The 27,024-nt window shown below is 57.5% G+C and overlaps 12 protein-coding genes across 12 annotated transcripts; 8 read left to right on the top strand and 4 right to left on the bottom strand.

Annotated features, from left to right (window-relative positions):
* Window positions 1-261: 261 nt before the first annotated feature.
* B0I36DRAFT_432671 (uncharacterized protein) lies at window positions 262-1,014 on the top strand (the record flags this gene model as incomplete). Its single annotated transcript, XM_046162640.1, has 1 exon — window positions 262-1,014. The coding sequence occupies one exon, from the start codon at window positions 262-264 to the stop codon at window positions 988-990; it is 729 nt and encodes a 242-aa protein (XP_046010197.1). The 3' UTR covers window positions 991-1,014.
* A 3,467-nt stretch (window positions 1,015-4,481) lies between these two features.
* On the top strand, window positions 4,482-6,780 carry B0I36DRAFT_423371 (MBOAT family protein; the record flags this gene model as incomplete). The annotated part of the gene is made up of 5 exons (XM_046162253.1): window positions 4,482-4,877; window positions 4,955-5,022; window positions 5,079-5,660; window positions 5,731-6,592; window positions 6,674-6,780. Exons 1-5 carry the CDS (start codon window positions 4,613-4,615, stop codon window positions 6,778-6,780), a joined length of 1,884 nt encoding a protein of 627 aa, XP_046010196.1. The 5' UTR covers window positions 4,482-4,612.
* Window positions 6,781-6,814: 34 nt separating this feature from the next.
* On the bottom strand, window positions 6,815-7,446 carry B0I36DRAFT_138129 (uncharacterized protein). Its single transcript, XM_046148322.1, has one exon. It carries the CDS (start codon window positions 7,296-7,298, stop codon window positions 6,849-6,851), a length of 450 nt encoding a protein of 149 aa, XP_046010195.1. The 5' UTR covers window positions 7,299-7,446; the 3' UTR covers window positions 6,815-6,848.
* Window positions 7,447-8,702, top strand: B0I36DRAFT_138130 (small-subunit processome). The gene has a single exon (XM_046148323.1). The coding sequence runs from the start codon at window positions 7,594-7,596 to the stop codon at window positions 8,518-8,520; it is 927 nt and encodes a 308-aa protein (XP_046010194.1). The 5' UTR covers window positions 7,447-7,593; the 3' UTR covers window positions 8,521-8,702.
* Window positions 8,695-11,145, bottom strand: B0I36DRAFT_327009 (uncharacterized protein). The gene has a single exon (XM_046154419.1). It carries the CDS (start codon window positions 10,730-10,732, stop codon window positions 8,885-8,887), a length of 1,848 nt encoding a protein of 615 aa, XP_046010193.1. The 5' UTR covers window positions 10,733-11,145; the 3' UTR covers window positions 8,695-8,884.
* Window positions 11,146-12,211: 1,066 nt separating this feature from the next.
* On the top strand, window positions 12,212-14,253 carry B0I36DRAFT_327007 (acyl-CoA dehydrogenase-like protein). Its single transcript, XM_046154418.1, has one exon. The coding sequence runs from the start codon at window positions 12,602-12,604 to the stop codon at window positions 13,883-13,885; it is 1,284 nt and encodes a 427-aa protein (XP_046010192.1). The 5' UTR covers window positions 12,212-12,601; the 3' UTR covers window positions 13,886-14,253.
* Window positions 14,254-15,150: 897 nt separating this feature from the next.
* B0I36DRAFT_291986 (glycoside hydrolase family 36 protein) lies at window positions 15,151-18,027 on the top strand. The gene is made up of 3 exons (XM_046151762.1): window positions 15,151-15,396; window positions 15,476-16,091; window positions 16,159-18,027. Exons 1-3 carry the CDS (start codon window positions 15,303-15,305, stop codon window positions 17,702-17,704), a joined length of 2,256 nt encoding a protein of 751 aa, XP_046010191.1. The 5' UTR covers window positions 15,151-15,302; the 3' UTR covers window positions 17,705-18,027.
* Window positions 18,028-18,101: 74 nt separating this feature from the next.
* B0I36DRAFT_327005 (Noc2p family-domain-containing protein) lies at window positions 18,102-20,897 on the bottom strand. The gene has a single exon (XM_046154417.1). The coding sequence runs from the start codon at window positions 20,764-20,766 to the stop codon at window positions 18,406-18,408; it is 2,361 nt and encodes a 786-aa protein (XP_046010190.1). The 5' UTR covers window positions 20,767-20,897; the 3' UTR covers window positions 18,102-18,405.
* Window positions 20,898-21,126: 229 nt separating this feature from the next.
* On the top strand, window positions 21,127-22,218 carry B0I36DRAFT_270886 (ESCRT-1 complex, Vps28 subunit). The gene is made up of 3 exons (XM_046151286.1): window positions 21,127-21,335; window positions 21,400-21,636; window positions 21,727-22,218. Exons 1-3 carry the CDS (start codon window positions 21,249-21,251, stop codon window positions 22,114-22,116), a joined length of 714 nt encoding a protein of 237 aa, XP_046010189.1. The 5' UTR covers window positions 21,127-21,248; the 3' UTR covers window positions 22,117-22,218.
* Window positions 22,219-22,406: 188 nt separating this feature from the next.
* Window positions 22,407-23,667, top strand: B0I36DRAFT_327003 (Threonyl/alanyl tRNA synthetase). Its single transcript, XM_046154416.1, has one exon. The coding sequence runs from the start codon at window positions 22,533-22,535 to the stop codon at window positions 23,352-23,354; it is 822 nt and encodes a 273-aa protein (XP_046010188.1). The 5' UTR covers window positions 22,407-22,532; the 3' UTR covers window positions 23,355-23,667.
* A 281-nt stretch (window positions 23,668-23,948) lies between these two features.
* B0I36DRAFT_364598 (acetylornithine deacetylase) lies at window positions 23,949-25,214 on the top strand (the record flags this gene model as incomplete). The annotated part of the gene is made up of 1 exon (XM_046158991.1): window positions 23,949-25,214. One exon carries the CDS (start codon window positions 23,949-23,951, stop codon window positions 25,212-25,214), a length of 1,266 nt encoding a protein of 421 aa, XP_046010187.1.
* A 27-nt stretch (window positions 25,215-25,241) lies between these two features.
* B0I36DRAFT_138103 (uncharacterized protein) lies at window positions 25,242-26,754 on the bottom strand. The gene is made up of 3 exons (XM_046148321.1): window positions 26,420-26,754; window positions 26,293-26,358; window positions 25,242-26,227 (listed from the first exon to the last, which is right to left on the bottom strand). The coding sequence occupies exons 1-3, from the start codon at window positions 26,559-26,561 to the stop codon at window positions 25,269-25,271; spliced, it is 1,167 nt and encodes a 388-aa protein (XP_046010186.1). The 5' UTR covers window positions 26,562-26,754; the 3' UTR covers window positions 25,242-25,268.
* Window positions 26,755-27,024: the final 270 nt, after the last annotated feature.

Below are 27,024 nucleotides of genomic sequence, written 5' to 3'. Positions count from 1 at the left end.
TTAGCAGCAGGGCTCTAGTGACAAGGGCTGGGACCTGTGGTGGTGGTGGATTGCTCTGGGGGGAGGGGGCAATCAGTTGAGGCGGCGTGAGCGTGACAGGAACTGGAAAGGAAGAGGGGAGGGGGGAGTGCTGGCGCGCGCGGGTTGGGGGGCCAGCGGGTTTAAATGCGCTGGTTGGGGCAGCTGGGAGGTTCGAGTGATTGTAGGCGCTGATGGGGGGGCAGCAGCAGCAGCGCGCGAGCCAGGGAAAAAATCAACAGCATGCAGGCGGGAGGAGCCTGGGCGGCACCAGGACAAGAGGGGCAGCACCACCAAGGTGCGCAGTGCAGCGTCAGCCACTCAAGCACCAGCACTGCACTCAGGCCCCCAGTTCAGGCCGCACGCCCAACGGCCCAGCGTTGGACGGCCTCCTCTCCGGCAAGAGCCCTCCAGGAGTCCCGGGGCGGCTTAGGCGGAAGATGCCCTGCGCTTCAGCAACAGCGCACACGTGTCACTCGCCCGTCGAAGGCTCCCAGACTGGCTCGCCGTGCAAGGCCCTCGAAAGTTCCCTGGGCCCCAGGACTCAGCACCTCATCAGCACCACCCTCATGGGCCTACCCCAATCCACCTGAGCCCTCTGCGCGTTGGACAGCGTCCTGGTGCCTCGCATTGGCCAGTGGAATGTCAACCTCTTGTCATCCCCTGCTTTCAGATCTCCTCACTAGATCTCCAGAGCACTCTTGCAGCACCGAAGTCCCCTCCTGGCCTGCCACTGCCACCTGCTCAGGTGTCTGCGCCGGGTTTCCTCCTGCCTGGATGCATACCACACGCACTGCACAGCAGCGGCTCTCCAGCATCGTACCTGCCACATCTAACAACCACAACAAATACCTTAACGTCCGATCAATCATGCCACCACTCGGAGCCGCTCTCGCAAAATTACATGATGTTGTGTGCCCATTAGATTTCCCTGCATCCATTTCAAGCATATCCTCGTGCACCATAACGTAGTGCGGCACGGCGGACTGTAAGTTCCTGGCGGATTTGCGTGGTTGGTGTCCTTGTTGAGGGCTTCCAATGTCCTCAGTACTTCGCTGAGAGCAGACGCCAGGATCACAGCTGGCCTCCTGGGGCACGGAGGCTCAAACAAGCTGGGCGGAATCAGCTCGCACCACTGCCTCGTCTAGCCCGGAGGCCGAGCGCCTCCCCCACCCACACCGACTTTTTCCTCCTGAAGCATCCAAGACTGCTGATGGCGCTACGTGAGCCCCTTGAGCCGCCGGGAAGGGGGGGCACGCTGAAAGCGCAGGTCGGCTGATAATCTTGGGATAGCTGGTGGACGCCCACCTCCTCTACGCTGCCTAACGTGGGCGACTCGAACCGCACACACAGCTGCTTCGCGTCGTTGCTCTGCCCCGGAACCAGCCATGCAGGCTCTCAACAATAGCAACGAGTCCACATGTACGCTGACAGAGTGACGATGAACAAACACGATACCCCAGCAATCTAGCAGCTGATATATATTGCACTCATTGTGATATCTCATTTGGCATACAAGTACTCTTTCGACTTTTCCCCTTTGGCCTCATATGTCCCATACAACGGATGGCGCAACTGCAGGTGGTGGTGCTTGCGGGACCCAGCTTCCTGATGACCCGGCACAGAGAGAGCCTACTATGATGCAGCGCGTCGTAGCCTGCGCCTTCTTCAAATGCCCCAGCGTAAGTGTTCTAGAGTCCCGGTCGTGGACAAAACCTGCTACCTGTAGGTGATCATCTTGGTCATTTCGACCACTATCTGAAAATGGGCTTTGTTCTTTCTGTTTACAGCTCACTACTGCTGTCCCGGTCATGTCAGCGGCCGCCTTGGTACTTCTCTGAACTCAAACACAGTCGAGATTACCTCGACTCTTCTTCGTCACCAAATCGCAACCATGGTGGGAAGGTAAAGACGGAGCCAATCACCAATCTTCTGTGCTGTAATTATTCTATCAGAGAGGCCCTGGTGCAAAACCTGGCACGCTCAACTGACCTGGGGATGCGCCGTTGTATCCCGTCGTGTCTGACAGGACCTGGCTCCATTGGTGGCCACCTCGTCAGCGGCAAGCGGATGAGCCGCGAGTTTGGCCGCCAACCCCGCCGTCGAGCCAGCGGCCCGCGAGACATTAGCTCCATGCTATCAAGCACTGCCGAAGTTTCACGCGAGGCCCAAAATTCACATAGTCCCCCGTCCGGCACTGCTTTGAGTCTGGCTTGCTGATGACGCTGGTCCGTCACGCAGAGCGGGCAAGACGGTGTACAACGGCCGGAGTTCTGCGGACTGGCCCCGTGCCTGGCAGTTCGCTTATTTGACACAGCGCCTTGCCCCCGTCACTCCCGGACGATCCAGCGTGGAGTCACTCAAGCCGCCTCCACCAGAGAATCAGGCCATAATCTAGGCCCAGGAATCTTCGGACAGCTTCAGTCCAGACCAGCACTCCTTAGGCAAATGCTTAAGCGCCTACTGAAGACAAGAAGGACGAAGAGGGGCAACCATCGACAAGATACTCTGGCAAAGGCCATGTCCCAAATCGCTCATGATGCCTTGCGCCCGTCAATCTCCTCTGCCCGCTTGGCAGTTGACCAGCAAGCTATCAACCTTGGGCGAGTCGAGTCGAAGGGACGCGCCGAAGACCGATGCGCGGGGGAGGGGCGGCTCTTCCCGGTGTTGTTTACAGCAAGACGCGCTCTCTGCCAAAACAATCAGCGACGCGGGCGGGGTAGCTGCCAAGAAGCCAGCCGCCCAGGACCCAGGGCGCCTAACCGATTTCAGCGCCCGATTACAGTGACCTGATGTGACCGCATCGATTTTTGGCACAGCACAGCACTTACTGGGCGCTCGGTGCTTCTTCGTCTGCATTCTCCGTAATCAAAGTCAGACCTTGGGGAATGATCACGGATACCTGATTTGACGTGGTTCAAGCTGAACTTCCATGATTTGGGGATTGTGATAAGGACGAGCGCGTATAGTCTGCGTCAGTGACAGCATGGTGCTCTCAAGCAGACGTTTCAGTATGGCGTTGCCTCTTGGGCCCGTTGATCCGGACGGGGAAAGTCGAGCGCTGAATCATCCTCCAACAAGTCGTCCCGTTTTTACAGTATGCCATATCACAGGCGTCATCGCCTGAAGCAGGATGAAATTGCGAGACGCCGTGTAGTCCAGCTGCCGCGGCCAGGTCTTGTCTTGGGGGCTTGGTGCTCTTGTGCTGCAACCACTGTAGTCCAGGAACCTGGCGAGTCACAGAGGTGTGACGCCGTCAGATTTAGTAGCGTGCTCTCCTAAACATTTCAAGACACCTGGGCGCCTTACCACTGCGCATGGAAGGTTCCCTGTCCCTTGGCCAATTCAGGGTCCAGCCACGGTTCTGGCGCACGCGACCGCAGCCGCATGGACGTACCACGTCCGCATCCTGTGCACAACGCCAGTGCTACGGCCCTCCGCAAGGTGCCTTCCACGAGAGCGCTCAACGGGACCGTATACAAGACCTCCCAGTTGCATCAAGACGCCTGTACATTGCGCTGTTATCTGCTTTCAAAGAGCAATATTTCTTACCAGCAGGTCATACCGGCCATGGCGGAGCTATCACTGGTTCAGGCTCATCCACCGGGCTCAAGATATTCGAATCGACTATCCGACTCAAAGCTTGATTGCTGACCAGCAACCATACCGTGGCAAACCAGGTGAATTACAATGTACTCCCGGGTTATTTCCCGCGTCGCACCGAGAAGAAAGTCATCAATGATCGCATTCACTAAGATGCCCTGCCTCAAGATACTTCTGTGCATAACACCTGACGGCTGCAGCTCAAGGTCTGCTTAAACAAGAGTTACAACCCTCCTCGGAACTGCTGCTCAAATGATGAGAGAGGCGGCAATCGCCAGCTAGAAGGCTGGCTAAGGATAGCATCGACGTGGTCTACTGTGGGCTGAAAAGAGCTTACTTTTCCACGGCAGGGTCTAGCGGCCTGGCATGCTAGTTGTGTGCTGCGCAAAGGGGGCTCTGTTTGTTGCAAGAGAACGACGACGTTTCACACATGACAAGCTGCGAGTCCGTTTCAATGTGCTCGGGAAGCAAGTGCTTGAGGCTACGTCAGAAGTTGTAGATTGAGCTTTCAAGCCGCTGCCCCAGGAGAAGGGGAGCTGGCTCTTCTAACCGTCCAGGTAACTGAGAACTGAGAGGTGCCATGGAGGTCCTCAATAACTGTGCTCGACAACGAAAACAATAGGTGAACAAAAAATGAAAGGAGCATGTAGTGTTACCTTAAGTAGGCGATATTTACTATACAACCTCGTCAAAAATGCATACCTTCGAGAGTTGGACGGGGTTACAGCCAAGCTCACGTCACAAGCATGACCCCTGATCGACGCTAGGGCTCTCGGGTGCCGCGGCCCACCACCAGCGAGCTTTCCCCATGTACGTAGGGTTCTCTGCAGCATCGTGGCATCTTGCACTTCAACCATCCACTTCACGCTTGTGACCAGACTGCCAAGCTGCTATAGCCATGCATCGTCGTTAGCACCGTTTACCGATCCGAATACCACGACCCAACGCCCTTCCCAGCCGGCGGCCTGAACCAGGTCCCGGCTCCGCCATCATGGCTGCGGTCCTCACCTTCCTGCGCAACCTCTACGACCTCGACACTCTCGACACCCGCTTCACCAACCCTGCCACTGTCCCCTACAAGACCGTCGTCGATGCCCGCAATGACCGCGACGCGAAAAGCAGCAAGGAGCGTGCGGCGAGCTGGAACTTGTCCGGCCAGCCGTCGAAATGGAACACGCCCGAGTTCTACTTTTACTTGATCTACATTGGCGCCATCCTGCCAGCCATGTTCTACATTCCTTACCAGGCTTCAAGATGTGTGTAGACACGTTCGTCCCTGAATGCTCTCCTCTTGGGCGAAGGCTCGAGTGCTAATACAGCGTTCTCTGTCCAGACGACCACCCGGCTTTCCACAAGTTTGAACGATACCTCGAACCAGGCTGGATCCCCGGCCGCCTGATTGTAAGCTCCAGCATCAGAGCAAGCCAATATATCTGACCGACTAACCAGCACTTCAGGACACGTCTGATGCGCAATACCATACCTTCCGAGGCAACCTGCCGTACATGATGACCCTGATCGTTGTGCATCCGATCATGCGCCGGGTCTATACCGCGATATTCCACCGCAAGAAGACCAGCGACCTCACGACCACGAGTCCCGCCGAGGACGCTCAGAGCCGCTTAGACCAGCGGGTCGGCTATGACTTCAAGTTTGCCATCAAGTTCCTAGTCGTCCTCCATGGCTTCTCAGCCCTCAAGGTCCTCCTGATCTTATTCCTCAACTTCAAGATCGCCAAAGCGCTTCCCCGGAAATATGTGCCTGCTGCGACATGGATCTTCAATGTTGGCCTCCTCTTTGCCAACGAGCTGTGCCAGGGATATAAGATGGAGCGGATCGCGGAGTTCCTTGTCGGCGTCCCCGGCAAGACAGTCGGAGACGTGGACGGTGGCCTTGTCGCGTGGGGAAAGTGGCTCGACAGCTTTGGTGGCCTCATGGGCAGATGGGAGATTCTGTTCAACATCACTGTGCTGCGTCTGATCAGCTTTAATCTTGACTACTATTGGAGTTCAGACCGCGGCCAGCAAGACATCCTAGAGGTAAGTGCCATATTCCGCTGGCGAGACATAGTTTTGCAGACGAGCATTCGCTGACGTCGAATGTCCTAAGAAGAAGCAACTCGACCCCTCGGCGCTCAGCGAGCGTGAGCGCGTGTCCATCCCGGCACAAGCCCGTGACTACTCCTTCCGCAATTACGTGGCATACGTCATCTACGCACCGCTCTATCTCACGGGGCCAATCATCACATTCAATGACTACATTGCGCAGGCGAGGTACAAGTCTGCAACTATCGAGACAGGCCGCACAGTTCGCTACGCAATTCGGTTCCTCATCACCCTGCTCGTCATGGAGGTTGTACTTCACTTCGACTACGTGCAGGCCATTTCCAAGGCCAACCCGAATTGGGGCGACTACACCGCCGCGCAGCTCAGCATGCTTAGCTACTTCAACCTGCACCTGATCTGGCTGAAGCTCCTGCTGCCATGGAGGCTCTTCCGTCTCTGGGCTCTTGTCGACGGCATCGACCCGCCGGAGAACATGATCCGCTGCGTTAGCGACAACTACAGCACACTGTCGTTCTGGCGGAGCTGGCACCGGAGTTTCTACCGCTGGTCCCTGCGCTATATCTACATGCCCCTTGGCGGCGCAAGCTTCAAGGGCGCCAAAGAGGCGGCGCGGTCGATCATGACGTACATGCTGGTGTTCACTTTCGTCGCGCTCTGGCACGACATTCAGATGCGCCTGCTCATCTGGGGCTGGCTGGTCGTGTTTTTCATGCTGCCCGAGATGATGGCGGGGGCCCTGTTCCCCAAGCGGAAATGGGAATCAGAGCCCACCACCTACCGCATGATCTCATGTGTTGGCGCCGTCATCAATATTCTCATGATGATGGCGGCGAATCTGGTCGGGTTCGCTGTCGGCGTGGACGGGCTGCAGAAGATCATTGCTGGTATATCTCAGGACCACTCTGGTAAGTGTCGTAATTTCCCGATCTGTGATGCTAGATGTTGCCGTGCTGTTTCGACTGACAATTCCTGGTGGGTGGCTTTAGGCATGACGTTCTTGGCTGCTGCCATTATTGCGCTGTTCTGTGGTGCTCAGGTCATGTTTGAGATCCGTGAGACGGAAAAGAGGAGGGGAATCAACCTCAAATGCTAGACTCGTGGCGATCTTGTGTGAATAGTAGCACGGGAACCACCCTTTTTCTTCTTCGATAAATTCAATGCTTAAAATTGAGGCAGAAAACTGTTGGGACTCGCCGCAGGTTCTGTGAATAGCATCATTGTAGAACACAAGCACAAGAACATTGGTCCCACTCTGTCAACGGCATCAGGGAAGGGTGGTGTTGCTACTGCTAGGCGGCGTGCGAAAGTGGGGCGCGATGCGGCTCCACTAAAAAGTTGAAATCGAGCCCTTCTCTCCATCCATCTCCAGCAATCCTCAATCACACCGGGCGCATTTTGTCCGGCTTCCACCTCTTCGTAACGACGGACATAGCGCACGCTGGGTTCCCGTGCACCTCGCCTACCATACTTGTGCTTGATACGTATCACTGGACGGCGACGACAAAAAGGATCTTTCCCTGACGACACGCGCACGGCGACTGCACCCGCACCTGCACCTGTGCTCTTCTGAGATCGTATGCTCGGCGCAATCAATCTGCACACGACAAACATCCTCCTGCAGCGAGATCGACCGTTCCTGGGGATTCAGTCGATTGGACGAAAGAGCTTGATCGGGCAGCCGAGTAACCCACAGTCTCAAGGTCACTTCCAAGGAACACACACACATCGAAAACCTCCGCAAGACTCCGCTGAGCAACACAGCGCAACCGACCTCAAGACGTGAAACTAGAAAGAAAAACCACCACCTGTCGAGAACCACAGAACCCACAAAGAAAGGATCCAAAAAACCCAAAATTCAACTCGACACAACCCCAACCCCAGAAAGAAAGAAAGAAAACACACAAAGATGTCGTCGTCAATGCGCAACGCCGTCCAGCGGCGGCAGCACCGCGAGCGCGCGCAGCCCCTGGAGCGGGCCAAGTACGGCCTGCTCGAGAAGCACAAGGACTACTCGCTGCGCGCGGCGGACCACAAGAAGAAGCAGGCCACCCTGAAGAACCTGCGGGCCAAGGCGGCCGACAAGAACGAGGACGAGTTCTACTTTGGCATGATGAGCCGCGGGGCCAGGGGTCCCGTGAGGGGCGCCATCTCGAGCAAAGGGCGCAAGTGGGACGGCATCGTGGACGGGGACCGAGGCAGCCTCAAGGGCATGGATGTCGAGGTCAGTCGCCTGCTCAAGACGCAGGACCTGGGGTATCTGCGGACCATGCGGAACGTGGCGAGCAAGGAGGTCAAGGTGCTGGAGGAGAGGGTGGTTGCGCTCGTGGGGAGTCTGGAGGGCTTGGGTGTCAAGGCTGCTGGAGGTGTGGATGGCGAAAGTGAAGATGAGTTTGCTGGTCTGGACGACGACGATGATCTGGACGAGCGGCCGAGGAAGAAGAAGTATGTCTTCTCCGAGGCCGTCGAGGATCGGGACGACATGGTCATGCAAGTCGACGGCAATGACGAAGACATGGACGATGAAGACGATAACTCGTTGGGAGAGAATGACGACCGGATCGAATCGCGGCAAGCCCACAGCAAGAAGCCAAAGAGGCAAACACAGCACGCTCCCACGAAAGAGGAGGCGGAAAAGCTGCGCGCAGAGCAGAAGCAGGTCCTGCTAGGCAAGCTGGAGCGGCGGCTCGAGTCCGCGCGCCGGAAAGTCGCCGTGCTCGCGCGCGCCGAGAACAAGCTCGAGCTGCAGCGCGCGAAGATGGCCAAGACTGCGACAGCCACGGGAGGAGTTAACAAGGCGGGCAGGAAGATCAAGATCCGCGAGCGGAAGCGGTAAAGGATGCAGACGGGCAGGACGGCAAGCAGTGGGTAGTGTGTTGAGGCATCCAAAGTCTCGTTAAAGATAGGAGTGACTAAGGACCAAGAGACACTTTTGGGATCAGAGGGCGTTCTGGCGTCATAGAGTCTTTAAAGCATCAACAGGAGCATATTATCGTGTCAAGAACAACTGATTCCGAGTGGACAAGATAAGATTTGACTATATGTACAGAGAAATTACCCAGCATAAATATGAGCGAAATATTGAAATGCTGCCCATTAAACCTGAATTCGCTATGTGCACGCCCGCGCTTGTACGAAACCATTCATCGCTATTGTCTTCATCAAATCTTCCCAAGCCAGATTGAGACACCACTCTGTTCCTACAGCTTATCACTCGTGATACATTTACTCAGGCCCACGACAATCGCCGAGACTGCCTTGAAGAGGACCGTAAGTATCCAGATGATGAGCTTGAAGATGATGCCAATCAGCTTGATGACCGTGCGGGTCGTGCTGGGAAGCTTGTGTTTATCCTTGACCTCAAACTTGCCACCAGCTACGCTGCTGGTCTGGCTCTCGAGGTCGAGCTCCAGCTCTTCCATCCTCGCACGAGTCTTGCTCTTCTTGGTCTTCTTTTTATTGCTGTGGCTCTCTGGGGTCTGGCGACCGGTAACACTAGCGGAGCCAGCCAGGAAATGGCTCAGGCGACTGCTGCTGCGACGCTCGTGATCGCCAAGATAGACCGCCGGTGGTGGAGGTGGCTCAAATGACTCGACCAGGACGTTCTTCTCGTCCAGGTTCGCGACAAGCATGAGAGCACACACGGCAACGTCTAGCACGTAGTACGCCTCGATATGGCCAGCCACAAGCGTGTCCAACTCCATGTAGCCATCTCCGGTGCCCTCGCGGGTGAGCTTGGCAAGATGCTGTGGAGATTCGATATGCTCTAGTGTGTACTCTGTGCGAGACCACGCCGGATTATGCTCGATGGTGATGCAGAATGGTGTAGCCAGGGCTGGATGGACGAGATAGTAGTTCTTGCTATCGTCGTCCCACACAAGCCTCGCACATTCACGTTCCGCAGCTGCGACTGCTTGAATGTCGTCTGGTCTGTCAAGCGCCACCTTGGTTGCAGCGCAAGGGTACAGCAGTGCGACCAGGCCATCGTTCGGAGGCAGGCGTCGCGAAGGCTCCTCTAGAGTAGTGTTGATGGCTTCCTGCCAGGCAGGCCGTGACTCAGCGTCCCGGATAGCACCGAGTATGCCTGTAGCTGGCTTGACCACTGCAGTGGGGTCTTGTTCTTTGCACGGCCTCGATGGATCATGCCTCTTGAGCGACACATAAGCTGAAGCCGATGTCGGGTCTATCTTGAGATGGTAGAGTGGCTGGGTAGTCGACGAGAGCGTGTAGATAGGCGTGTCCTTCTCAGGCGTCAACTTGAGACAATACGTCCTGCCTTCCATCTGTGAAGCTTTCCAGCCGTTCGCGGCTTTCCAGTAGTCACGAAGCTGCTCGGTCCTGCTGACCGGAGGGATCACAGGAGGTTCTTGGTTCCTGCGAGGCCACCTGCGTGTAGAGTCCATGCTGAGGGGACTTCTGAGTGGGCTGGCGACTGGCGGGCTCTGGGCCCTCACTTCGGCTGGGGGCAAGTTCTCCTGCCTACTGATGACGGTTCGTGGGATGTGACGTGGGCTGACTTGTGTGGGGAAATACTCCTGGCGGTCCATCGGTACGGTGTGGTCGTATTGGGGGAAGATTGAGCGAAGGCCCGTGTCCTGTTGTTGCGGTGATGACGATGACGACGGATCCTCTGGCTCTAGCGGGCGTTTTGCGATGGAGCTCCTGGAGCGATTGCTTCCGGAGCGGACCAACGTAGCTCCAGAGAAGGCCGTCTCGGACCGTGGCGGATATTCTGGCAGAGCTGCTGGTCGTGACGCCGAGCTCTCGCCTTGACTTGGCTCTATGGGATGCCTGGACGGCTGAGCATGGTCTGCTGCGGATGGTGATCCATCAATCACAAATTGCGACAAGTTGCCGTCCTCTGGTGTCCTCCTCCCGCTCCGTCCGTTGCGTTGCGGGGACTGCTCGAAAGAGAAGCCGCGTCCTCCAGGCTCGCCCGGAGGGGTCTTTGGGCGCCCAACCGGTGTGGTCTTCCTTGAAGGAGGCTTGACGCCGCTGGTGTTGGGGAACAGCGAGAACCCTCCAGAGGGTCCCGCAGGATTGGCCATGGCTGTATAAAGGCGAGCCCTGCTGGGTTCGTGGCGACGAGCCTCGGGCTGATTTGTGGACAGTGAATACTGTTCAAGAGTGGCCTCGATCGATCGTCGTGTGAGACCGTACTTTGACTACCGCATAGCTCCTGCTCTGCCGTCTGGGAGTCTTTGTGTCGCTGCGGGTAGACGGGTATGTAGTGCAGAAAAGGCCGGACGAGAAGACAGCTCAAAGGCCATTATTCTTGACCCAAGTTCCTGGGGCCCGGGACGGCAGAGCATATACATAGGTCCCACCCGGGCGACCCTGGGGCGGGCCTGGTGCCGGGCAAGCGCCGGTGTCGAAGCGGCCATGTCGACGAGGGGCAGAAGGCGCTGGCAAAGGAGGAGACGCCATGCAGGAGCTGGGCAGATGTCGAATCAGCGCGAGGCCCTGGCGCTTGCGGGCGGGAGGAGTGGTGTGGTGTTGTACTGGGGAGGGTCCAACCTCTGGAAGACAGCGCGTGGGGCGGGCGGCACGCCCAGCACACGCCCTGTGATTGGCCGCGCCCAAAATAACCTCCCTGTGGCCGGCCAGGGAAGCAGCCAATGACGGCTGGCATCACACCGCGCCTTCCAAAGTTAGCCGCCCTGCTGTCTGTCTCTTTCGAATCGGGCCAGACGTCCCCGCTAGCGCACTGGGTCGGGGCCCAAGTCGCAGCCAGGGGCGTCTCCCACATGGCTTTCAACAGTCCCTTTCTGCGCGGCCATATCATTTGTACAGATGCATGTGTGCCCTGACTATCATCTCGAGCATGTATCGAGATCATTGCTTGCAAGGTGTCGTGCATACCCGCCGCCTAGTTCACACTGGAAGCGGAAAGGTAGTCGGCCACACCTTCGCATTCCTACTTGCAAGTCGGTTGTTTCTTTGCACAGGACAGGTTGGCGATGGAGGACCTGGATCTGCGAAGTTGCAAAGTGGATAGAGAGCACACACAGCGGAATCCTTGACGTCAACCCACGTGGCATAGTTAAGCGGAGGCCGGCTTAGTGTGGTCATTTGCTGCAAATAGATGGGAGTTGATGGAATGTTGGCTTGTCCTGTGGCAATCGACATGTACACAAGGGGCATGAAGGCCCCGACGAAGGGCGCAACTTAGCCCAGGAGTGTGGTTCTGCATCTCGATAGAGCTGTATCGCATTGTTTGCGCTGCTGCATCTGAGCGCAGGCGGAGCCCTGCTGACAACCTTTGAAGGTACGCATAACCAGGACACTCGCTGCAAGTCGCTCCGCAAAGGCAGACACGCCCATTCAGTCTCGAGGCTTTCCACAATCGGATGCAAGTCGCAGACTTGACAGTCAGGCCTGGACGTTATCCTCCCCTCGCAGCATGACCAAGTGTGAAGCTCCGAACTCAATCCTTTATTGCTGTGTCACGAACAACTCTCGCGCCAGCAACGCCACCTTGTTGTTGCTGAGCAGGCGGACAAGTATTGCGGTCGGGTCATGGACCAGGGATAACCTCATTGATTGCTTCAGCTCGATTTGGCGACTCTTGTACGATTCCTTGACGATGGCGCCATGTCTTCTAGCTCTCCCGGATTTGAGCACACAGGGTTTGCGGGGGTGCCGAACTTCTCCAACCCAAACCCCGAATCCTCAACTGGGGACTAGGCTTGGCCGTGGCGCATGGCCGCTGACAGCCTCGGCTCAAACCAACGACACCAACAACCGCCGACGGCTGACGCCAGCTCTGTGAGAGGAGATATATACTTATTCAAACATTCATCGGCCAGTCGCCAGTTCTCTTTCCATTGCGGACAGCTTGCCATTCGTTGCAGTGTTCTCGTCGGCACCGCTCTAGAGAAGGCCTCATTGTGAGCTGGGCGTAGCACAAGCCCACCATGTCCAGCCTCAGCTCAAAGACCCCTTGGGCAGAGCCCGCCTGGCACGGCGCGCTCGAATCACCATACTACGACGAATCTCACAGAGCACTTCAGAGGTACGCGCGAGAGTACGTAGACACCAACATTGCCGCCCATGCCCTGGAATGGGAGGAGAAGGGCGACTGCCCCAGCCAGGCCAAGCTCGACTACATCAACTCTGGCCTCACGTTTCTCGACATTCCGCCGCAGTACCGCCCAGAGAAGTTCCGCACGCTTCTCGGCATCCCTGCAGAGAAGATGGACGTCTTCCATTTCCTGGTCCTGATGGATGAGACGTTTCGCATCGACGGCGCCGTGAGCTCTGCTCTCGCTGGAGCCAACGGGATTGGTACCCCGCCGGTCATCAACCACGGCACCGAGGAGCAGAAGCAGCGGTGGCTGCCAAAGCTCTTCACCCGCGAGACAAGTTTCTGCCTCGGCATCACGGAGCCGAGCGGAGGCAGCGACGTCGGGAACATCAAGACCACTGCCGTCAAGAGCGCCGACGGCGCCTTCTACACCGTCACGGGAGTCAAGAAGTGGATCACGGGCGCGCAGTGGGCTACACACATGACCACGGCAGTGCGTACGGGAGGCCCGGGACTCACGGGGATATCACTACTCGTGGTGCCGCTGCAGTCCCCCGGCGTCACCATCGACAAGATCTACAACAGCGGCCAGAACGCCGGCGGCGCCAGCTGGGTGCGGCTCGACCAGGTCCGGGTGCCGGCCGACCACCTGCTGGGCAAGGAGAACGCCGGCTTCAAGTACATCATGAACAACTTCAACAAGGAGCGGTTCATGATGTCTGTGGGCTGCAATCGCAAGGCTCGCACCTGCCTAACCGTGGCCCTCGAGTACGCCCACGAGCGGGAGACTTTTGGGCAGACGCTGGCGAGCCACCAGATCATCCGGCACAAGATCACAACGCTCGCCAGAGAGGTCGAGGCACACTGGGCCTGGCTCGAGCAGATCGCATACCACATCCAGAAGCACGGTTGGCAGAGCGACTCGATCGCCGGGCGCATAGCGCTGGCTAAAGTCAGTGGTGGCCGCATCCTCGAGCTGGCAGCTCGCGAGGCGCAGCAGGTCATGGGCGGCGTGGCGTATCAGCGAGGCGGCCCCGGAGGAGGCGGGATAGTCGAGCAGATCACGCGAGACCTGCGGATGATGGTCGTTGGCGGTGGATCGGAGGAGATACTCGGGGATCTGGCCTGGCGCCAGGAGATGAAGAATGCGAAAGCCGCCGGATCCAAGTTGTAAACAGTCGTGGTTTCCCGCGGTGCTTAGGTGTCTCTCTCAAAATTGTCCTCAAAGGTGCCCTGTTGCGTTGGCAGTGCTCGAGCGGGCTTGGCTCCCTGTACCGGACCACGCCCGAAGTTATGGGGGGAGATTGGGGGATATGGACGACCCTTGAGAGCCTGGAGGTAGGCACATGTGCAGGACAGAAAATTTTTCAATACGTAACCAGGATGCAAGTCAAGGACAGGGGCCTCGTGACGGGCGCATGTCGGATGAGTAGCCCTGTCTGCGAGGCATACCTGATTCGAGCGCTTTCCGCCGAAGTTGTACAAGAACAAGAACGCAGTGACTTTTCCCCGCCTGCGGGACACTGGAGCTGTTCGTGCAGACCCCACTGCCCCAGGCTTTAGTGAAAAGACTAATTTGTGCCCTGAAGAGGAAAGAAATCGCCCGCTAAGGACTTCTCCAACAACAGACCTGGGGCTTGGCGCATGTCACAAGCCAGCCACCCGGACGCCTAGCGGCGGCACTTCCTTACCCCAGGCCAGCCTGTGTGGCCGTCGGGACGCCGGGGAAACAAGCTTGTTTCCGGAGAAATGATCGAGCGGTCAGCTATTGGGTCAAGCAAAACGAACGGCTCCAAGCTGCAAACTCCAGAGCTGTATATAGTGAAAGGAATCATGATCGAGTCATGCTGAACCCTTCTGCAAGAGAGGGGAGAAGGAAAGGGCGGGCCATGGCTGAAAGATCACAAGGTGATTCGGCACCATGGCGGCCAAAACACCACGGAGCCCTGGTCGTCAGCGTAGCATAGGAGGCATTTTGCTGGGTGCAATCCCGGACCGACAGCCTTGGCATAGATGGAAAGTCCCAGAAACAAAAACAAACTGCGTGTGGCCGTCGGTGCGGAGAAGGCGGCCAAGCTGTGGTGAGCATGGGTCCAAAGGATTAATTAGGCATGCCGGTAAGAGCCGGTCTGGAGGCGGCGGGGCGAGCAAAGTGTGGAGAGAGAGACGATCGCCAGAGCGCGCGTGGAGAAGAAACATCCCCAACCATGACTGACATCCGAGAGTTTCTGCGAGACAACTGGGCAGGCACGACTTTTCGCCGTCCGTGGCATCCCCTCACTTGAGCGACCCCGGTCCGCATCAGCATCCATGGACTGACTGCGCATCACCCCGACGGCGGGGAGTAGCAGCACCTCTGTTTCCCTGGCAGCGACAGGGCCGATGATCCAAGAGGGCCATGCTCGGGGCTAGCCACGCCCAGGCACATGGAGTGACGGTGTCATGGCTGCCCCATCGCGGCTAAAGGCCATCGAGCTATATAACGAGCGCCGGGCCGCACAATGGTCTTGTGCGTATCCTGAGTCGCACTCACCGGTCCAGCAGACCCTGCAGCCAGACATCATCACAGGTTCAGACTCCGGGTCGACAGGATGCTTGCCAAATCGTTTCGGGCACCATTGGCAGCCATTGCCCTCGGTGCGCTCTGCCAGCACCCAGTTACTGCTCAGGATGGATCCATTGAGAGTGAGTGACAATGCCTACCGCAACTGCCGCGGCACCTTCTGGTAATCCCGAAGCACTAACACAACCTTCTTCACCGCAGCTCTCGTTGCCAACGACAAGTCCTTTGCCCTGAACGGCAAGGGCATGTCCTACCGCTTCCACGTCGACGAGGACACGGGAGACCTCTACAATGACCACTTCGGTGGCCTTGCCACCGAGGATGGTCTCGTCGAGCCTCTCGCCAGGCCCGATGGCTGGGCCGGCTTCCCCTCACGTGTCTTGCGCGAGTACCCAGACCTAGGCCGCGGCGATATGCGCATCCCGGCCGTCCAGATCCGCCAGGCTGGCGACGGCAAGGCCTACACCGTCAGCGACCTCAAATACCAGTCGCATGAGCTTGTGGAGGGCAAGCCCGCGCTTAGCGGCCTCCCCTCGACATTCGGCGAGGCCGGCGAGGTGTCGACGCTGATCGTGCACCTGTATGACAACTACAGCGCCATTGCTGTCGACATGTCCTACTCCATCTTCGCCGAGCACGATGCCGTCGTACGCAGTGTCAACATCACCAACAAGGGCGAGAACGACATCGTTCTCGATAAGGCTGCCAGTCTGAGCGTCGACCTCCCCTTTGCAGACTACGAGATGATTTACCTTCGGGGTGATTGGGCCAGAGAAGCTCAGAGAGTTCGGAGGAGCGTCGAGTATGGAAATCAAGGGTAAGACCCTCGACGGCGAAACAGAGAGTATCCATGGGAGCAATACTGACTATCCGATGACTGCCAGATTCGGATCTCTGGCCGGCTACTCTTCCCACTTCCACAACCCTTTCCTCGCTCTTGTATCTCCCGACACGACCGAGAGCCGCGGCGACGCTTGGGGCTTCTCGTTGGTCTACACTGGTTCCTTTTCTGTCGACGTCGAGAAGTCCTCACAGGGCCCGCTCCGAGCAACGCTTGGTCTCAATCCCTACGAGTTCGCCTGGCCCCTGAAGCCCGGCGAGACATTCACAACACCCGAGTGTGTCGCCATCTACTCAGACGCCGGTGTCGGCGGCATGTCGCGCAAGTTCCACAACCTCTTCCGCAAGAACCTCATTCGCAGCAAGTTCGCCACGGAGCCGCGCCCTGCGCTGCTCAACAGCTGGGAGGGCCTGTACTTTGCCTACAACCAGAGCACGGTCTTGGACCTTGCGCGAGCCACTGCCGAGCTTGGCGTCAAGCTCTTTGTCCTCGACGACGGGTGGTTTGGCAACGAGTTCCCTCGCAACAACGACTCGCTGGGTCTGGGTGATTGGCAGGTCAACAAGGCCAAGTTCCCCGATGGGCTGGGACCCCTTGTTGACGAGATTACCCAGCTGCAGTCGGGCAACTCTTCCGACAAGCTACAGTTTGGCCTATGGTTCGAGCCCGAGATGGTGAACCCCAACTCGACGCTCTATGGCAAACACCCAGATTGGGTCCTTCACGCCGCCGACTACCCGCGTACCCTTCGCCGTAATCAGCTCGTCCTCAACCTTGCACTGCCTGAGGTCCAGGAGCACGTCATCAACTCTGTCGCCAACATTCTCGACACCGCCAAGGTAACCTACGTCAAGTGGGACAACAACCGCGGCATGCACGAGACCACGACCTCGTACGCCAGCCACCAGTATATGCTTGGCCTGTACCGCGTTCTTGATACCCTAACCACGCGCTTCCCCGATGTCCTCTTTGAAGGATGCGCATCTGGTGGCGGCCGTTTCGACCCGGGCATCATGCACTACTTCCCGCAGTCCTGGACATCCGACAACACCGACGGCTTCAACCGTGTTGGCATCCAGTTCGGCACGTCCCTGGCCTATCCCCCTTCCGCCATGGGCGCTCACGTCTCCGTTGTTCCTAACCACCAGGCCGGCCGTGTCACCCCGCTCGCCTACCGCGCGCACGTGGCCATGATGGGTGGCAGCTTCGGCTTCGAGCTGAACCCGGCCGACCTGACCGCCGACGAGCGTGCCGAGCTCCCCGCCCTGATCAGCCTCGCCGATCAGGTCAACCCCATCGTCATCCAGGGCGACATGTACCGCCTCTCCCTGCCCGAACACTCCAACTGGCCCGCGGCAATGTGGATAACCCCGGAGGGCGACAAGGCAGCCGTCTTCTACTTCCAGACCCGCGCCAACGTGAACCACCAGCTTCCCTATCTCAAGCTGCAGGGCCTGGACCCCAGCGCCAGGTACGCCCTCGATGGGAACGGCACGTTCTCCGGCGCCACGCTCATGAATGTCGGCGTGCAGTACATGTTCCCTGTTGAGGACTATGGTTCAAAGGTCATGCTGCTGGAGAGGCAGTAGTTAGAACTTGTCTGCGATTCTTTGGGAGTTAGCTTTGGGGTATCCGTGCTTTGTAGGAGCGCTCTTCGATAAAAGGCAGGCATGTACTCCTTCTAGAGTGCTGAGATGCACACCCAAACAAAAGAATCTATATAATGACGAAGTATGAGACATGCTGCTGGTCTTAATGACTTCGAATTGCAGAGCCCGTATCATACGCGGAAGCTGTTGTGACAGGACATCGTGTGCGTGATTGCGTTCTGTGGGAGCCATAGTTCTCAGGTAACTATTAAACATCACGCAGCTTGAAACAAGCGTGCTATTATCTAGTTACAAAAGACGAGGCTGTCAGTATTGTGTCCCTAGAAAGAAAGAGATACTAGCCACAAGACACAAAAAGGTCTCATGATCTGTGACGAGCTCGTTAGTCGTAATGGTCCATTTCGTAAGCCCCAGCCCATCTTGATTTATGCCTCGGATTGCGTGTGGCTTAGCTACGAAAACGCGCCAAGGACAAGACATGGGGGAGTTATAAGTTGTAGGCCATGGACAAGAACGAATGAGGTCAGAGGCTCAGAATTGCGGACTCGAAATGTACTTGTTGTTCCCTTCTAACGCCATGGACAAACTCAAGGGGCCTGTTTTTATCTACAGGCAGATTATGCAACAGCTCTCCAGTCTTTTCTCGCTCAGACAGACAGAGTTAACTCTACTCTCTGTCTCTACTCTTCGTCGTCTTCCGAATCCTCCGACATCTCGTCGACATCGTCGTCATCTTCCTCCTCTTCCTCGTCGTCGTCATCCGACTCGGGCATTCTGTCCTCGAGCGCCTCCTGCTCCTCCTCCTTGCGCTTCTTCTTGTCCTCCCTCCTCGCCTGCTCGAGCATCTTGGCCTTCTCGGCGCCCGCCCTGCGCTGCGCGACGACGTACGCGCCCACGGGCGTCTTCTCCCACTCGAAGCCCTTGAGGAAGTTGTCTACCTGGGCGCGGTCCTTTGGCGCAAAGTCGACCTTGGCGCGCCTGCCCTCGATGAACTTGGCGTTGGCCTCGAGCTTCTGCACGAGCAGCACGAGCCCCGTGCGCAGCTTGTTGTTGTTGCTGCTGTTGTTGCCGCCGCTCTTCTTGCGCGACTGCTTCAGCCAGCGCTTGAGCGTGATGATGACGGGCAGCGCGAACTCGGGGAAGGCAATGTTGGTGGACCACAGGACAAAGTACTCGGCAAAGAGCTCGACGACCTGCTCGCCGATGCCGTCCTGGTACACGCGCGTCCGGAGGTACGACTTGGGCGCCTTGTAGTTGACGGCGAAGTCGAGGGGCTTCATGGTCGTGGCCTTTGGGTTGTGCCGCATTTCGGCCGCGTTGAGGACCTCGAGCAGCGCCGACGCCAGCGGGATGTACGTCCCCGTCGAGCGGGACAATCTGAGCAGGGAGCGGATCAGGTGGAAGCGGAGGGGGAAATAGGTGGATGTCGGGATCAGTCTCATCGCTCCCAGGGTCACCTGCACCAGAGGGTAGATGAGCGGCCTGAGCTGGGACTCGCGTCCGGCCTCGGCTTCCTTGAGCGGGCTGCAGTGCTCGGCGAGCACGCACGACCAAAAGTCGAGAGAGTGAACATATTGCCAGTTGTAGACGGTCTTGAACGAGTCGTTCTGGTTGTGCACGATGCTGTTGCGGAGATGGATCGCAGACTGCCGGATAAAGCTGAAGGCTGTCGTGTAGCCGATGGTCTGGTCGATACCCCACAGCTCGGCGGCAGAGTTCTTCATCAGGTTGATGCCCTGCACCGTGTTGGTGTTTGTGACACGAGCGCCAGCCAGCAGGCCCTGGTATGTCACCTTCAGCACAGCCTCGCGGACGCCCTTGTCTCCAATCACAACCAGCCTCCTCATCACGAGGAATGCCGTAATTCTTGTCGAGTCGCTGCTTGTGGCCTGCGACCAGAAAGCCACGACCGTCTTGATCAGGGCTTTGAGGAGCTTGCGGAAACTCAGGAGGTACGGCACGAGCGGCTCCAGTGCGGAGAGGGTAAGTTTGAGGGTCGCATCGTCGGAGAGCGTGGTGAGGAGATGAAGGATGGCAGAAACAAAGGACCGCAGCAGGGCGGACAATGTCTTGAACTTCTTGTTCTCCGTAGGAACCTGGATCTTGCCGCTCGTGGACTCCTTGATGGGAAGATGGTGGTTGAGAACCTCTGGGATTTGCTTGAGAGCCACCATCAAGATCTCGTGGAAGACTGTCGGGTCTGAAATCGTGTACTTCTGCTTGCGGTCCTCGGCATCCTCCTCGTTCAAGTATGCGGCAGATCGGAAGGCGAGCACGACTTGTCTCGCGGCGCGGAGAGAGTAGTTGTCCGACAAGGACTGCTTCCACCTGGCCACCATTGGCGCAGTGAGTTCGTCAGCACCAGCCATCTCCTCATCGTCCTCTTCCGCCGCCTTCTTCTTCTTGTCCTTCTTTTGCTTCTTCTTCTTTGGCTGCTCCTCGTCCTCGCCAGCGTCGCTACCGCTGAGGTCGTCAACCTCTGCTAGATCGTCGTCGTCAAATGCCAGCGCGTCGGGGTCGTTTTCTTGCAGGAACTTGTAGAACTCGGGATCGTCCTTGGCCAGGTTCTCCATGGCCGCCTTGCTCATGTTGATGTCGTTGGCGCCAAAGTCGGACGCATCCTCGTCCGAGTCCTCGACGCCGTCGGCCTGCGGCTGCTCGACGTCGGAGATGTCAAAGTCGCTCTCCTCGTCGTCATCCCCGGTCGGATCGTCCCGTTTCCTCTTGCCGGTCTGCTTCTTAGCGCCCTTCTTGCCAGGCTGCGCCTTGTCGATAATCTCGAAGCCGCCGCCGAAGAAGTCGTCTACGCTCATGTCGTTGACATTGGCCGTCTTGGAGTTTCTGGGCTTGGGCGCCGCGCCCTCCTCGCCCTCGCCGCCCTTGTAGAACTCGGCATCGCGTGCGTGCTTTGCCTGCTTCTTGGTCTTGATCTGTTGTCGCTGCTTGAGCTTGGCGACAGACTTGCGCTGGTCGAGGACGCCCTTGAGGTGCTTGGCCTCAAACTTCTTGGTCGCCTTGAAGTTCTTCTTTGCGCCCGCCATTGTGCCTGTTTGTGTGTGGAGTGACAGGCCAGGCTGGTGTTGTAGGAAGTTGTTGGACAGGCGGCTCCGAAAAGTAGAGCTGGCTGCAGCTTTGCACTCCGTCCAAGAGACCCTGCCTGCGTGCCAGGCCAGGCCAACTTTTTTGGGCGCTCCAAAAAAATCGAGGGACGGGCTGTTATCGCGGCCTGGAAGCGTGCTTATCGGGGTTTCCCCACAGAGGTGGAACTGCCTAGGCCCGAGGAGGGCACTCGGAGAAGCAGGTGGTGAGTGCGATTCTGCCGCCTGCCCAAGTGCCCGAGCGAGCGCTTGCATCAAGCGGCAGGCAGATACTGTGGGGACCTGGAATGCGAGACGTTGCCTGCTGATCAGCCCTCAGGTACCACTGCCACTTTAAAGATGCCTAGACCTAGCATCCGGACCGGAGACAACTTGATGTTGTTGTCCCCGTTTATGTACAGCAGGTCTGTTGTCCGGCCGTCAAGATGACCACACGCCAGGCCGCCTATGCGCCGACACCACACAGCTATGTTCCAGACACAACGCTGTCTGCAACAATCAATCTGGATGAGGTACTTGTGGCCCCTCCCTGCAGAGCGCCGTCCCGCAGCCGCTAATCGCCATCGCGGGAACCAGGAGGTGAAGCTGGCAGAGAGTCGCGCCGAGCGCGACTTGCAGGACTCTCTGGCCGAGATATTTTCCATCATTGTCACTCTCGACGAGCTGGAGAGGGCTTTCCTGAAAGATGCGATACCCGAAGCAGATTACACTGAGATCTGCGAGCGGTCACTGAAGCAGTACAAGTCCATCACTTCAGACGAGGCAGTGGCAAAGGCCTTTGTCGGGCTCGAAGAGTTCAAGGCAGAGTGGGATGTATGTCTTTGCCGTCTCCATCTTTTCGTTCAAAGGTGTGACTCTCGACGCGTGGGTGAATAGAAACCACTGACCACTCTCCGTCTGCAGCTCGAGGTACCCAGGGCGACTGAGCGTCTCAAGGCTGGGATGCCGTCCACAGCACTGGTGGTACCCACCGGCACTGCCGCTCAACCTGCCGCAGCAACAAACAACAAGTCTGGCGCACTGATTCTGGAGGCGACACAGGACTTTATCACGTTCCTCGACGCCTTGAGGCTGGGACTTCTTGCTAAGGACCAGCTGCATCCCCTCCTCACTGACGTGATCCAGAGCGTCAACAAGGTCACCGATCGCGACTTTGAGAACAGAGGCAAGATTGTCCAGTGGCTCATCACACTAAACCAGATGAGGGCGACCGAAGAACTCAGCGAGCACCAAGCGCGCGAGCTGGAGCTCGACATCAATTCTGCATATCTGGGTTTCAAGAACACCTTATGAGCGAGTTTTTCTGAGCACACGCGGTTCCTAGCATATACAATAATTGTCCATAAAGAAAAGCTTGCATCCAAGCTTGCAATAGATGAAAGCTATCTGTCACCATTGAGCCATGACTCTGTATGCCCTTTTTATCCGTACGAGGCAGTTTACCAGACACGGAAAGTTGTAGAACGTGATGGATCAGTACATGTAGTCAACTCGATGCTAGCGCCCGGGGTTCTCACCTTGACAAAGACCCACCGCAAGGGCGCATTTGGACAACCATGGATAAGCATACGTTCACTTCACCAGACATCTATATAGACACTACACCTTCATATCTTACTGGTTCGCCAAAACACATGGTATCGGCATAGACACTTATTTATACGACATCCATACATTCACTTCAGAGTTTACAACAGTTCCCCAACAAAATGGCGGCGGTGCAACGCACAATACAAGTCTTCCAGCGCAATGCAAAGCTGCACAGCCTTACAACGGCCGTCCTCGCCGTCCGCCCGTTCGCCTCGTTGCAAGACGCCGACAAGGCTCTTTACAAGGCTGCACAGGAAGGCGACGAAGTCGTCGTTACGGAGGAGACAATATTCCACCCACAAGGCGGCGGCCAGCCGTCTGACGAGGGCACCATCAAGAGCGAAGATGGTTCGTCGCAATTCGACGTCAAGCTCGTGCGCATGAGCGCCACGGCAGAGGGAGAGGTTCTGCATTTCGGCCGTTTCGGTGGAGCCGGTGCGCATTTCAAGGCCGGTGACAGCGTCACGCAGACAATCGACTCGGAGAAGAGGCTGCTCTACTCGCGCTACCACACGGCCGGCCATGTCCTCGGGTCTGCGGTGCGGCACTGCGCGCAGGACTCGGTGCCTGGATTCGACGAGCTTAACGCGGATCATGCGCCGGGCATGGCGGCGTGTAATTTTGCAGGCGTGCTCGAGGGCAAGTGGAAAGAGACTTTCCAGGCCAAGCTCGACGAGTACATTGAGAAGGACATGCCGGTCGAGATTGAGTGGTGGGACGAGGGCGACTTCAAATCCCACGGCCTCGAGCGGCTGATCCCAGACAGGAAGGCGCTGGGCATGACGGACACGGAGAAGTTTAGGATAGTCACAATCGTCGGGGCCGAGTCTTATCCTTGTGGCGGAACACACGTCGAGTCGACGAAGCTCTGCGGCAAGACGACTGTGAGGAAAATTGGCAGGTCCAAGGGGACTAGTAGAGTGAGCTATGCTCTGGCTTAGGCTGGTATCATCATAGATTGTTTTCAGGACAGTTTTTTCAAATGGTTTTTATAGAATTATAGATACAGAACCAATATCATTCCATCCCCTATGGGAAGAAGAGCTCGCGACGTTGTCATTACTCCCATCTTGGCGGGCAGTTATGAACCTTTCCAGCCTCTTTTGCCTCGCAATAAGCAAACGTTGAGACAAACCTGGCAGCTCAACTATAGGCGACCATCCTCAAACAACGCTCATATGACTCCATGGAGCGAAGAGGTAAAGAAACACCTTTCCCAAAACGGCAGAATTGCCATGTTCATGGTAATTTAACATCTGTTATCTAGGACGAAATTGTGACCTCGCCGGGGTGTGGCCGGCATCGGGGGCGGGTTAAAGGTGGGATTAGCGCTGCGGGGGGTGGTGCCTCGAAAGCGAAGAGGCGGGGTTTAGTGGCCAATGGGGGCCCGTCGGGAGCTTCACCAACCTCTCCCATTGCTCAATTGCAGCTTGCTACCCCAACACTTGAGCTCTTCCTCCAATTCTCCTCACCCCAGCAGGAGATTCAATCCTGAAGTCGTCTGTGACTTCAAGTCACCAATTCTCACCGCAAGTATGCAGGTCCTGACAGCTCAATTGCTCCTGGCCAGCAGCCTTGCCCAGGCGACCGTGGCCTGGCACGAGCAAATCCCGCTGGGCGGCGTGCCGGAAATCTTACCTGTCGTCGACAAGGCACTCTCATATCGTGACGATCTTGTGTCTCTCCACAAGTCTCTCGTCGACATCCAGTCCATTAGCTTCGACGAGAGCGAGGTCGGCCAGTTTCTTGTCGACTATCTCACCGAGCGCGACTTTGTCGTGTATAAGCAGTTCCTCCCCACGTCAAACAAAACCGCCAGTGGCCCCTCTGAGGACGACAAGGCGCGCTTCAACGTGGTCGCCTGGCCTGGCTCACGCGGCCCGCGGCCGTTTCCCAAGGTCCTTGTGACCAGCCACATCGACACTGTCCCCCCGTTCATTCCATATTTGCGGTCCGACCACGGCCGTGCCATCAACGGGGAGACGGTCATCGCCGGCCGCGGCAGCGTGGACGCGAAAGCCAGCGTGGCCGCGCAGATCATTGCGGTGTTCGAGCTGCTCGAAGCTGAGGAGATCGAGCGCGAAGATGACGTCATGCTGCTCTTCGTCGTCGGCGAGGAGCGGAGCGGCGACGGCATGCGCGTCTTCTCGGACGCCGTCGCGAGGCGAGATCCGCCGCTCGAGTTGCGCGCGGCCATCTTTGGCGAGCCGACCGAGGGCAAGCTCGCGTGCGGGCACAAGGGGTTCTTTGACTGCGAGATCACCGTGCACGGCAAGGCCGGGCACAGCGGGTATCCATGGCTCGGCAAGAGTGCAAACGAGGTGCTCATGCGCGCGCTCACCAAGGTTCTTGACACAGATCTCGGGAGCAGCGAAGAGTATGGTAACACGACGGTCAACGTCGGACTGCTTCAGGGCGGCGTGGCGCCAAACGTCATCCCCGAGAAGGCCACGAGCAAGATTGCCGGCCGTGTGGCGATTGGGCCGCAGGACGGGGGCAGTCAGATTGTGGTGGATCGCTTGATCGACGTGCTCAAGAGCGTCGACGAGGAAGGGATCGAGTACCAGTGCTACACCGGTTATGGTGTGGTCAAGTGCGAATGCGATGTGGACGGCTTCGAGACTGCCGTGATGAACTATGGTACCGATGTAGCAAATTTTCGCGGCACCCACACCAAATACCTGTATGGGCCTGGCTCGATTCTGGTTGCCCACGGCCCGGATGAGGCGCTCAAGCTCAAAGATATGGAGGATGCGGTGGAAGGTTACAAGAAGTTGATTCTGCACGCGCTAGGTAACTGATGGAGGCTGATAGATATATACTTGAACGAGTCTAATTCCAGCTTGGCCGCAACACTAAGCCTTCACAACGGCCGCCCATCGCTCTGGCATGATGTCGCGGAAGTCAAAGACACCACTAGCGCCCTTCTCGACGACGCCCTTCTCTGTGACGACGGCGTCGATGAGCTCAGCAGGTGTGACATCGAATGCTGGGTTCCACACCCCGACATCCTGGTGCGCAATCGCTACCCGCTCGGAGCGGGTAATGTCAACCTTGCCGTCCGTGCCGACAACGGCACCGGTAATTTGCGTGAGCTCCTCGGGCTTGCGCTCCTCGATCTTGATGGCAGAGCCTGTCTCCGTCTGCAGGTCGATCGAAGTCGTCGGAGCAGCGACGATGAACTTGATGCCGTGGTGCCGCGCGAGGACGGCAAGCGCATAGGTGCCGATCTTGTTCGCCGTGTCGCCGTTCCTGACAACCCGGTCGGCGCCCACGATGACCGCCGCTATGCTGGACTCCTGCTTCCTGGTCGCGAAGAGAGCGCCGGCCATGCTATCTGTGATGAGCGTAGCAGGGATCCCCTCGTAGACAAGCTCAAAGGCCGTGAGCCGGCTGCCTTGGTTGTATGGCCTGGTCTCGGTGCAGAACGCGTGATGGAGGTCGCCGCCGGTGAAGAGTGAGCGGATAATGCCCAGAGCAGTGCCGTGGCCGGAAGTGGCAAGCGAGCCAGTGTTGCAGTGCGTCAGAACAGACACCTTATCCTCGGCCGACTTGATCGGGGCATTGGCCATGAGCCACTTGGCACCGTGCTCGCCAATGAGCAGATTAGTCTCGGTATCCTTGCGGAAAATCTCCTCGGCGGCCGCGATGTAGGCGGCGATAATGGCGTCCTTGCCTTGTGAGCTGTGCTCACGGATGACTGCCTTGAGACTGGTGATGGCGTTGCCGAGGTCGACTGCCGTTGGGCGGCTGAGGAAGAGGTAGTCTAGGCGAGAGTCAATGTAGGATACTGTGTCCTCGGCGGAGCTTGTACCTATCCGATGGGTTAGTCTTGGGTCGTAGTGTGGTGTTATTCGCAGCTCCGAGAAGAATACTCACCACAGCTGCCATTGTGCAGCTCGACTGCGTGGGCGAGGGCAGCAACAATGGCAATAGCGGGAGCACCTGTCACGAAAGGATGGTCAGACAATTTTTCAAGTTTGTGATGGTCCTGTGCTACACTCGCCTCTCACTCTCATCGACTTGATGCAGTCGAAGGCTTCCTCGGCAGTGCTGACGAGATCATAGTGGTGCTCGTGAGGCAGACGCAGCTGGTCCAGAACCTCCAACTTCCCCCTCGAGTATCGAATGGCCTGAAGTCCAGACATCCTGATAGGGTGATCAGACAAATATAGCGACGTTATTAACAAAAAGCAAAAAGAGAAGGGATCTCCAATAGGAACAGTTGCGAAGGGATTGCAAGGCCTCTATCGTATTTGTTCTCAAACCCGTCGTCGATGAATATGAGAAGAAGGAGCGCCCGCCGCACCTCGTGAACAAATTCTGCCGCGCTTTGCCCCTCCATCGACAGATGGCGCAATGGCGCAAATGCGCAGCCAATCATTTTACATCGTGCCTGGCGACCTTCATCATACCGCCTGCCGTCCCGAACTGGCCGCCCCCAGGGACCTGAACTCATGTCCAGTAGCTCATGCCCCACACGGCTGCTAGGGGCCCAGCCATTGTCGCATGCGACACCAGGACCCGTGGTCGCTGCAAGTGCTCGGTCGGCTCGAGCTTCCCCAGCTTGATTCACCTGCCTCCAATCCACGCTCACCACATAACCATCAC

The sequence above is a fragment of the Microdochium trichocladiopsis genome (genome assembly GCF_020744255.1).
Source record: "Microdochium trichocladiopsis strain MPI-CAGE-CH-0230 chromosome Unknown B0I36scaffold_7, whole genome shotgun sequence".
NCBI classification, from domain to species: Eukaryota; Fungi; Ascomycota; class Sordariomycetes; order Xylariales; family Microdochiaceae; genus Microdochium; species Microdochium trichocladiopsis.
This window is presented reverse-complemented; position numbering and strand designations above follow the sequence as displayed.